Source organism: Lolium rigidum, chromosome 4, assembly GCF_022539505.1.
Source record: "Lolium rigidum isolate FL_2022 chromosome 4, APGP_CSIRO_Lrig_0.1, whole genome shotgun sequence".
NCBI classification, from domain to species: Eukaryota; Viridiplantae; Streptophyta; class Magnoliopsida; order Poales; family Poaceae; genus Lolium; species Lolium rigidum.
Window position 1 is genome coordinate 49,575,006 of NC_061511.1, and position 11,309 is coordinate 49,586,314.

The 11,309-nt window shown below is 40.3% G+C and overlaps 1 protein-coding gene across 1 annotated transcript; it reads right to left on the reverse strand.

Annotated features, from left to right (window-relative positions):
- Window positions 1–34: 34 nt before the first annotated feature.
- Window positions 35–10,867, reverse strand: LOC124708143 (ABC transporter D family member 1-like). The gene is made up of 25 exons (XM_047239832.1): window positions 10,791–10,867; window positions 10,374–10,659; window positions 9,538–9,762; window positions 8,611–8,808; window positions 8,000–8,454; window positions 7,160–7,298; window positions 7,006–7,084; window positions 5,736–5,974; window positions 5,340–5,644; window positions 5,152–5,257; window positions 4,908–5,069; window positions 4,588–4,687; window positions 4,402–4,510; window positions 4,088–4,178; window positions 3,752–3,876; window positions 3,503–3,652; window positions 3,324–3,396; window positions 2,519–2,699; window positions 2,268–2,426; window positions 1,632–1,778; window positions 1,332–1,538; window positions 1,049–1,203; window positions 905–957; window positions 738–816; window positions 35–594 (listed from the first exon to the last, which is right to left on the reverse strand). The coding sequence occupies exons 1-25, from the start codon at window positions 10,850–10,852 to the stop codon at window positions 508–510; spliced, it is 3,972 nt and encodes a 1,323-aa protein (XP_047095788.1). The 5' UTR covers window positions 10,853–10,867; the 3' UTR covers window positions 35–507.
- Window positions 10,868–11,309: the final 442 nt, after the last annotated feature.

Genomic DNA, 11,309 nt, shown 5'->3' on the forward strand with positions numbered 1-11,309 from the left:
AATGTGATTCATTGAACAAAATATTCACACTTATAAGAAAAATGTGATATGCATTAAATCGGACGCTCCCGCCGAAAGGTTCAGCTTGACGCCGATGATTATGATGATGGCAGCAACAGCCAAATTTATTTCACATGTATGGAACCAATCAATAATAATAGGTTGGATGAATTAACAGCTGCTTTGAGATATGTACTGCTACTCTATTCTCCTACTTCATTCCACATCTCTGAATCCTAATTTACCAGTTCACCGCCATCACCGGCGCGTTCAATCTTTACCAAACTCTGTATAACTAGACTACAATTGCCATGTTCTGCGTCGAATGCACAACAAGAACTCCTTTCTTTGTTCTTTCGAGCTGATTATTGTACACGCTGCTTCAGCTTCCAGAGGCTCATGAGGATGACCCGATATGAACAGATTACTGCAGTAGAAGTAGGAAGCGGCATATCCTCTAACGCGCAGCTTACTGTAGACTGAGAAATTTCTAACTGGTAGCGTCAATCAATGTTGGATCTCACACAGCTCCCAGTTTCCCTCGCCATCGATGAGCTTTAACTCAACGGAATGGAAGGGTATCAGAGCAGGCCTCTGTAAAGAGCAAAAAAAATAACACGTTTCAGCAATACCCTAAATTGACAAGCAGGTTTATAGTCTAGAATGCAGAGGCTTCAACAAACAACTGAAACGCCAATCGCAACAGATACTTTCACGCGATCCTCGGAAATACTTACTTGAGACGAAGTAATCACGGTTATGCCCATGTTAGTCGCTAGCCTGTACAGATGCTCTTCAACATCGACACTCGTAGCACTGCAATAAATTACAATAAATTTAGGACCGGCAGTAACTGAACAGCGAACAAAGATGGCCAAAAAAAAGTCAGTCGCGCTGCGCATACTTTGTGCACTCGTCAAGGATACCGAATTTAGGATGGTGGAAGAACAAACGAGCCTGGAGCAAAACAGTTCAATCAGAAGATGTAAAGGGAGCAAAAACGAGGTTTTTGGCAGTTTGCACAACTTGAAGTGAAGTTAACACTTACCATCCCGAGTCTCTGCTGTTCTCCCAGCGACAGAATGTCTTCCCAGTTCGGAGTAGAGTCCCAACCTTCTCTTTCCAGAAGATAGACCAACCGAACATTCACAAGAACCGTCTTCAGGTGATCATCTAGCAACTCAGGAGCACTAGCCCTGTTGCCTACATTAGCACAGAATTTCTGGTTACCAGGAGAAGCAACAAATAACCTACTACTTCATTTTGACACGCAATCTCGCAGTTCAAATATCATGGTAATTTAATAGGCCCATATTCTGAGTGGCACCTACCATCTTTATATAACGAAAGAATCTTCATCTCTGCCTCCTCCCTTGACAGAGGGTATATGACCTGATCCCTCAGAGTACCCAAGCTGGTATATGGACTCTGAGGAACATGAAACATCCCTTCAGAGGGCTTGGTAACTCTCCCGGAAAAGGCAGGCCATAAGTCTCTGAGCACCCTGAAAACAGAGCTCTTCCCCGTACCATTGGGGCCTTCAGAAAACAAAGGTAAAAAAGGGAACATGTTAGGCATAATTTCACTGCCTTAGGTAAACCAAGGTTACAGAGCTTAGACAGACGATATACCCGTCAGAAGAAGGCTTTTCCCTTGTACCACGTTGCATGACAGCTTGCTAGCCAATAGTTTCTGCGATGGTGTTACAATATCCACTTCATGAAACGAAATAATTTCTTCTGAGGCTGTACTAATGGCACTGGAAGGCACAGGAGTATCTAGCGAAACAATTAAAAAGCGATTCTTAATTAGGAGAAGATATTGATGTAGAACTTACAAAATGCCATTAGCTAACTCAGAACACTATATTATTATAATACCACACAAACCAGTGGTACAAGTTCGCAACATTGTCCAGATCTAGTCAACGCTTAAAGAGCACCAATAAGTTATCAATAACACAAACTTGCAACTCTTACATTGTCTGCACACTTATATGTAGCATTCTATTATGTTTGGCAGAATGAAAAGGCAATCAGTGTTCGATCGAGAATACTGTCATTGATGTGCCAAAAGTTCAATCATACTATATGCTAAACAGGATGTTCCATAACATGCAATAGGAAAGTAATGTCATATCATAGTTTAAACTAAACATGAAACATGCCATATGATAAGGCTAGTTACATCCTGCAATGGTACTAGTGCAACAGCAATGGTACTGAAGAAACAAAGAAACTTCCAGTTAAATCCAACCAGAAACTTACCCCTTTGAGCTGCATGTAGGACCTCCTCTAGCTCAAAGATTCGGTTAATCCCACCAGAAAGTTCAAGGAATTTTTTATGTAACTCAAGAATGTCACCAAACGCTACGAAGCTTTGTGACACCACCGATGCCAAGAACCGCAGAGCATGAGCCAGCTCTCCTGTTGCATAGAAGAGAAATAAAATGAGTTTGTAAAGTTAACGTTTGAAATAATGTAGTCCTGAAAACTCAAGACTTTTGATGATTATTGACCTTGTGTTGAAGTCAAAGCTCTGTCGCCCTTGTGCTCCAGAGCATACAACAAACTCAGACCCCATGTCACATTGTGTGGGAGTTGCTTTGTCACAAAATCATCAACAATACCATAAAGCCATTGTTTTCTCAATAGAACCTTTGAGTGGTTCTGCAATTTCATGAATTTAGCCTCAACCATCTGTTACAAGAAAACACATTGTAAGAAGGAAGTCTATAATTAATTGCATCTACCAAAATAAGGCCAGCAAAAGCTGTTGAAAGCAAAAACATCTCTGATTTGTACGAGAATGTAAATGGGGAACCATATGCACATGTTTTATTACAAGTCAAAATAAGCAAAGACAATTAATAATGCTTGTAACACAGAGAAAAGTTCAACGGACAAACAGCCAACTGGGAACATGTGAATGGACTTTTTTTAGGGTGCATCAGTTATATTTTAGCTTGTACCAAATCCCAACTTCTGAAACTTTTCGATATAGATGCTTCAAGAAAAGCGAGGCATTGATAACTATGAATGCCTAAACAACTTTTTTCCGTTATCAAGAATACAGATGATTAAATAGGTGGTGCTTGCATAATATTTGGAGATATACATCAAGTATCTATGGGGTACCTCATAGTTCATATTTAGAATAATTAAAAATTATGCCAATAGTATCCAACAATAAGAGTTCACAAATCTCACTTCACGATTCATCATGATTCAAATTAAAACAGTTGACACAAAAAACAGCGGATAGACACTACTAACAAGTGTGTATAGGTACATTATAAACATTTGCCATGTTAAGGAACTCACAGCTTTTTCTCTTGAACCGCCACCAAAGAAAGCAATTGACTCAGCGTGTGTCCGCAGCCTCGAGTGCATGAACCTTGTACATAGTTCATCAGGTTAATTAACACCAGAAAATTCTTAAAGCAATAAGAAAGTCAGGTCTGCCAAGGCACCCAAGGCACAGCAAGTAATGTAATATTAACCTGAAAGTTCCTTCAAGTTCTTGTTCTTCACTTGCAAGATTACCAAAGTCAGGGGATACAGCTCTCAGAAAGCCCAATCCTAGTAACATGTAAGCATACAAGATACCAACTCCTCTCCGTCCGGACAAAAGCTTCATCCTCCAAGTAAACCTAGTGAGTGAATTGCATTCACATTATTACGCTGAATTTGAAATGCTAAACAAAGATTAAACCGAGTAGATATCAGGGCTGATATCAAGGATAACTCACCAAAGAATGTCGACTAGTGGTTTTACCATTCCAGTAACCAGTCCAGCAAGATCAGTGGTCAACTTATCCACATCAAGTGTCAGTCTTTGGTCTGCATCAATACTTTTACCTGACATATTGAATACCTGAAAACATATACCATAATAACTTAACATCTGTTTAACATGAATCTTATTTCTGAACCCAAATCACCTGCACACCAAGAGACATCAACTGACAAAATCGATGTCCAAACCTCATGAAAAGACATAGCTTAACAGCCAACTTTTCCAATTAGAGACCATCCACTCTCAATATCACAGTGTTAACGAATACACGAGACGCTAGAGGATATACCTTGTAGAATGCATTTCTTCTCAAATAAAACTGAAGCAAATGGTTGGTCATGCGAATTCGCCATCCAAGAGCAAGTCTTGCAGTAAGGGTTCTGTGAAGATATGAATGATCAAAACCATGAACTCAAACATACACTGAAAAAATTAATCAATCCACCAAGCTTAAATTTGCATGTCCAGAAGAGTTTTTTTTTTGGTAAGCAGACGAAGAGTTTGGACAAGCATAAAAAAAAAGCATCATTAGAACAATAATGTACAGTGATTATTCATGATCCGATGTTAAAAGAACCTATTAAGTGCAGGTAAATAGGTTACCTGAGAGATGGTGCGACAAAAGAATTTGCAGCGCTTTGCAGAACACTGATACCAACCAGACGTATAAATGCAGCTTTATCCTGCTCCAAGACAAACTTAACAGTAGTCCCTGACAAGATGAGATGAATCAGCAAAGAATTTTATGTGTAGCCCTTCAAACAATAAATGATATTGAGACAATCTAACCATTCAACGAAGCAATACGGTCCGAGATCACAGTGCGAGAGAAAATAAGTAGAGCAACAGCAAGCAACTGCCCTCCTTGTTTGTCTAGTAACTTGGGAACCTGGAAGCAAGAAGACAAGATCATTAGAGTTTGATAACATATTAACATTGGAGATAAGCTCTCTCAAGATAATTTTGTATGTCATGTAGAATTTTAAATTTCTATCAACTAGCGATATAAAATCTTAATTCCAGCATCAGCAAATATTAACAAGCTACAGTATCTCAAATCAAAATTAATTTATTGAGGAAAAAACTGAAGACAACTGGAAACAACGTACCAATATTTTAAGCATTGCAGCTGCTCTCAGAGGCAGGGGCCTTGGGGAGCATTGTAACTGTGGGATTAGAGGTGTTCGTACTGTCTGTTCTCTTTCCAACTTTTGGGAACTTGCTATAACCTTTGTAGAGTAAGAATGTTCCGACCTTAATGAAGCATTGCTCTAGTAAGGAGAACACATAAAACTGTGATGCCAATAAGATAAGTCGGTAATGATGGAATAGAGATATCTATTAATTCTATACCTTTGCCCTGTTCATAAAAGCCCTCTGAACAGTTAGGGCATCTGATTTACGATCAGTTTCCAATGATGTAAAGTCAGACTCTTCAGTGTAAAATGATGAGTCATCCCTACAAAATCAAGAGATAGATCTAAACTAACAGTAAATTAATCTTTGACACCATTCAGTGAATTATTTCAGTACTTATATACCTTCTGTGCTGAACATCCCACCCTCCTTCACCGTCCAAGGACAAAACAATATTATGAAATGCAACCAAAGCTGGGCGATGAGATATTGTTATGCATGATGTTCCCATCGCTCGAACCTTTTTGCAAAACCGTTCTTCCATATCAATTGTCACGGCACTAGTGCACTCATCAAGAATGGCAAACTTTGGCTTATGGTAGAACAGCCTAGCCATTCCTAATCTCTGTTGCTCACCAAGGGACAATTCATTACCCCAATTAACTTCCTTGTCAAGAGGATAACGTTCTAACAAATATTCCAGGTCAACCTGCAAAAGGAGTAAGTTCGTATACTAAGAGTTATAACTCAAGAAGCCATGGATATAAATAAATAGAACATATGAATATGAAGACTATTACATTCTTTAAGAGGTCCACCATGCCATCATAGCTAAGTGGTACAATCTCCTGATCTGCTGTAAGAGGATAGATTAGCTGTTCACGAAGTGTGCCAACAGCTGTGTATGGTCTTTGTGGGACATAAAAGATTTCTTTGTTAAGATCTGAACCAACACCAGGTTTGACAATATGACCAGATACCAGTGGCCATAGGCCCCCAAGGACCCGAAACAGGGAGCTTTTACCGCTGCCATTTGGGCCTGAAATAAGAGTAAATCAGTGTTAACATTCTACATAACTGGCATTTCATGTAAAGATATATACGGACTATGGGCACTGAGAGTTCTAGATGTATAAGATAATTCAAGAACATGAGCATCAAGTTTAAATCATGTCCTTGAAGAAGGTATGCTTAAACATGACCCATATGCCTTTTTTGAGACAACAACACTGTAATTAATTAGCAACTCTTCTCAAAATCTCAAAACAAAAGGTGCTGAGTTGGAATCCCATTCTAAGGATTCTTGTGATTCCGGGGAATCCAGCTACAGTAGAACCAGGAATGGGGAGATCTCCCCTTTTTCCACCCGACTCTTTGATCTTAAACTTTTTTTTTAAGAATGCTGGTTTTAAGAACGAGTGATTTCCCTTCTCCGACCCTTACTGCCCAACCAGAGAGCGGATCCGAGAAATTGCGAATGCTATCTTGTTTGGCATAAATTCAGTATTTCCAATTGATCTACTTTCAGGAACTAAGGTTCAAATAATTGATACTGAGTCAGCATGTTTTAGATTATTACCATAGAAACTAACATATCCTAAGTGTATTTAGGTCTTAATGGTGTATAGTAGCAAAAGTAGTAGCCTATCAAATCCAAAACAAAATCTGAAATAAAATAGGAAACAGAAAATGCCACTGTAAATAATTAGAGGGTCAATTTACAATTGTTATATGTTACTAGAGAAGTATCAGGCTATTACAAGATGAAACACAAAAAGTGGTTTTCCCTTGTAAATTGCATGTGCATTAACTTTTTGTTTTAACAGATTACTTAAAGGCTATAAGAGATCCAAATATGAAGACCGGACATGAACCAACTGCCATGTCACAACATATCATGTTTCATAGTTCAATACCACATTTCAATAACTGGAGATGATTTAGGGATGTTTTAGAACATGTCAAGGAAAAATGCACATAAGGCTACATAGTCTCATCATTTCTAGCTTGCTGGTGTGGGTGAAACAATTGGACTAGTTAGGTGGCGATCATTTGGTAGGAGAGGATTACCGGTGATCAAAAGATTAGAGCCTGTTTCAACTCGGAGAGTTAAATCTTCAACCAAAACATTCCCAGCAGGTGTTACCACCTGCAATCACTTGATATCAGAAGCATGGATATATGTAAACACATAAAAGGCTGTCCGCTCCAAGCATCATATTACCTTAACACCTGAAAATTCTATATGGTTTGCTTCACTGATATAATTTCCAGCAGAAGAATTGTGATTCAACGATCTATCACGGACCCCAGACAGCTCGCGTGAAACATCTAGTAACTCACGAATCCGGTCTGCATAGCCACTGTAAAAATACAGCGAAAGTTCATTGCCAGTCAACACAAAAATATTAGAGCTCAAAGACAACAGCAATAGCATCAGAGATATAGTACGAGCACAGCACAACAGCCATAGTATGTTTTGCATATAGTCAACAGTTCTTTAGATCTACAAGCTATGAAGAAGTGCACCCATTTAAACAAATACTAAATATGGCATGCCCGCTGCAAAATACTACGGGTCCACCAGTTCTCATATACTACAAGATACAAAAGATTCCTAAGTCCTATCAATATGCATCAGGTTAGATTGAATAAATAGCATGGTTTTAGAAGGACTGTTAAAATATTTTATAGATGGTAATAAGAGAATAAACTCCACATTCCACATTATCAGAAGTGGGAGTTAAATTGCAAATTTTGTGTTTTAGACTTTTAATTGGTATGATATTAGACCATGAAGAACTAAGATGATCTTCCTTTATGAAAAATGGTGATGGTAAGATGACTTCATCAAATATGGAGGAAAAGGTTAGTGCGCAATATGGGTTGGAATTGGAACAACTGATATCACAAGAAGAGTCATGTACCAAAATCAAGCCCAGATGTAACTAGATGGCATGGATCGCCTACCCAATAACTTCTAAGAATTGCAAGCAAAGCACCCTACAATGACAGGAATGAAATGAATCTAGTTGTCAAAAAATTTCACAATAGATGAATTTACCTCAGGATATTTAAACGTCTGGAGCTGATAGAGAGGGTCCCTAGAGACTGAAATAGTGATATGATCACACTTGTGTGGTATCTAAGATTACTCAACATATCAGCCCTTCCTAAGGTAGATGAATCAGGTCTAAGGTCGCCAGAGAAGAACGGTTCGATAATCAGGACAACTGCTACAGTGGCACCAAAGTACTTCAGAAAGAAATCTTGAATCATGCCAAACCACCAATTTTCATGGAGTACATGCTTCAAGTGTCCAACAAGAGCCTGGAACCGTTGCATAATATGAGATTCTTCTCTCTTCTCGCCACCATAAAATGCCACACTCTCTGCATGAGTTCTTAAGCGTGAATGAAGTTGACGATACTCCCCTTCTAGGTGCTGCTCCGTGGATTTCAGCTTTCCAAAAGCAGGAGAGAAATTTCTAATTGCTCCTCCAGCGACTAGTATATATCCCTGGAAGGATTTTGGATATTAGTATATTAAAGAAACTCGATGAAAGCAATTAGAAACTACTAGATGAGCATGGTTCCTCAGTGGTAGGGGTATTATCATTTAGATCAGAAACTACTAGATGAAGGACAGCAATTAAAATTCCATATGAACAATTACCAGAATCCATAACATGTATTTTGGACTAGCATAAGAACAGAGGCGCCAGGTATATATCAACCCTTCTGCAAGTGCAGCCAAATCATCCTGTACAAGTTCACTAAGTTCAGAACAGAACTTTGGAATATCACTCGCAATCCTTTGCTCCGGGTTTGATATTCGATGATCCACGTGTGACATCTTGTAGTAAACCATATTCTGGACATACAGAAGAAGAAAAGCAACAAAATATCTTATTAAAGCTGTATTTCAAAAATTAAAACCCTCAAGCTAATAACTAAACTCTTGGTTAACCTCAATTATTGAAGAACATCAGTGCATGTGCATGCACCATTTAAATCTGCTATATTTTTATAATAAGACTTCTTCAAAAAGAAGATGAACTGATACGACTACTACTTAAACAGCAAATCAGGAAACAAATACAACCTGGCATGGCAACACAAATGCTGCCATGTCCAACAGTAAATTAAATAGAGGGAACACATTCAACTAGCATAGAAAATTCGCTACACTATGAAATGAAAAGGAAATGATATTTTACGGGCAAAAGGAATGTTGAAGCCAACTAAAAGAAACCGTATGCAGATTCCTCCATGAGCAACCAGCTACTATTGCAACTAACAAACGTGTTACAGATATGTGAGTGGTCATATTAAGTTAAAAAAGGATTTGCACATCAAAACCGGCAACTACTCTTTAGTTTAGTGTTTTAATTTGTATTCTACAGGCAGCAACAAAGTACATGAATCTTCCGCTTTCATCAGCTGTTATCTTTGCAACATTGTCAATACTTCCAAGTCAATGGTTATTATAATCTATGACATGATCCTCCCGAGTCTGGGGAACCAATTTAAGTGTGAAATGTGTGTGATAGAAAGAAACATATACTGCACATACGTGATTGAAATTGATCAGCTGATGTACCTGAAAGTAATCGGCATGGACAAGATCTGTCAAAATTTTCTTGAAGCGCAAATTCAAAGACCCTGTTAAGTATTTTGAGGTCTGGTACACAGCCGATTGGAGAAAGCATAAGATGAGATTTTCTACAATTAGGCGTGTAAAGGTTGGAACACGCCGAAGAAATGCTGCTTTAAACAAATAGCCTTGAACTTTTGCTAATCTATGCCCGACAGCAGTACGTAGCACCTGCAAAAAATACCAACGGTGATGTTTTCAAGTCATTAATTACTTAGTACATCTTCAAATGCCATTTTAATATCCAACATAACATAGGGGTATCGGTTTTGTCAATCCTATATAGAGAGAGCGTTCAAAATTAATGCAGGTACAAATTTTATTAGATGGACCACACAAGTAAAGCTTAACCATTTCAAATACCATCAATTACAAGACATATCAAAAGCGCAACATCTAACCCTGTGGCAATGCAAAAACACCAAAATTGGGTATTTTCCAAACTTGCTATATCCACCATTAAATTGTCGATTTTCCCGCCTAAGTTGAATAATTGCCACAGATCCAGCCAGTATGCTCTACATTGCCATTGGTGCTACTAGCAGGACCAGCATGATTGCACGCCAGATCGGCGGTCACGAAAGTCCTTGTTTTTTTGTCCACATATCAAAAAGGAGGCCTAATTATTTGTGCAGAGCTCAAACAAGTTAGCTGTTAACTTCTTCAGCTATTGTAATTCGTAAACATATCGACATGAATTACGTCAAACTAGTAACTAATTCTGAGAATCCAATACAGAAATCAAAATGCCAGCGTCCTCCTGCTTTCGCCTCAAAACTTACAGCCGTTAACATCAACCCGAGAAGGTATCGCGTGCCGTTCGGCCCAATCTTCTTGAGCAGGATAGCGGCCAGGAAATGCAAGGACTTCAGGGCGCTCTTCCTCCGCTTCGAGGCGGCCACCCGGCCATCCGTGCCACCGTGCCCCAACCTCTCCCCATTCCTGCCCAACGCATTGACACCACCGTCGCCATTGGCGGCAGCTTCTGAGCGGCGTCTCCTGCCCGACCGCGCGTACGCCAGAGCCCCGCCGGCGACCAGCGCGCCAGAGACGACGGCCAGCGTCCTCCTGTTTCCACCCAGAATTGGCAAGAATCAACATCAAGAATTCAAGATTCATTTTTTTTTATCATAGAGGAACTGTGGAGATTGAAGAGAGGGTAAAAAGTCAAGAACTTTCGAACTGAGCTAAACACGCACCTCCGGGACGCCAGGAGCCCCCGCCCATGCTCGGTCAGCTGCAGCAGCTGCAGAGACGGCATCTCCCCGCCGCCGCCTGCACGGAGCAGCGAAGTCACCGGCCGGAGGGTACCGGAGGGTACCGGAGCGGTGGGAAGATCTTGCTATCTACGGCCGTGACACGTGAGCCGCTGCGGGACCGGAGCGCGGCTCCCTTCACCGCCGCGCATCGTCGCTGGTCCTGCCCGCGTTCGCCGGTATCTGGAACGGAGCAGAGAGGGGAGGCCCAGATTCTTCCGCACAATCGAAGGAAGGGGGATCTTGCGCCGGGAAAGAGGTGGTTAACTCAACGATCTCGGCGGACCGGGGGAGCGGTGGGAGAGATCGCCGGCGGCGGTGGCAGTAGTAGATGCCGCGAAGCAGGGAAGCGGGTAGAGAAACAGGATAGGAGAGTTAAAAAAAAAGTTTTGTAGCAGTACGAGAGAGAGAAGTTGATGAGATTTAAGCAGAGAAGAAAGGGAGAGTGACAGCGAGAAAGAG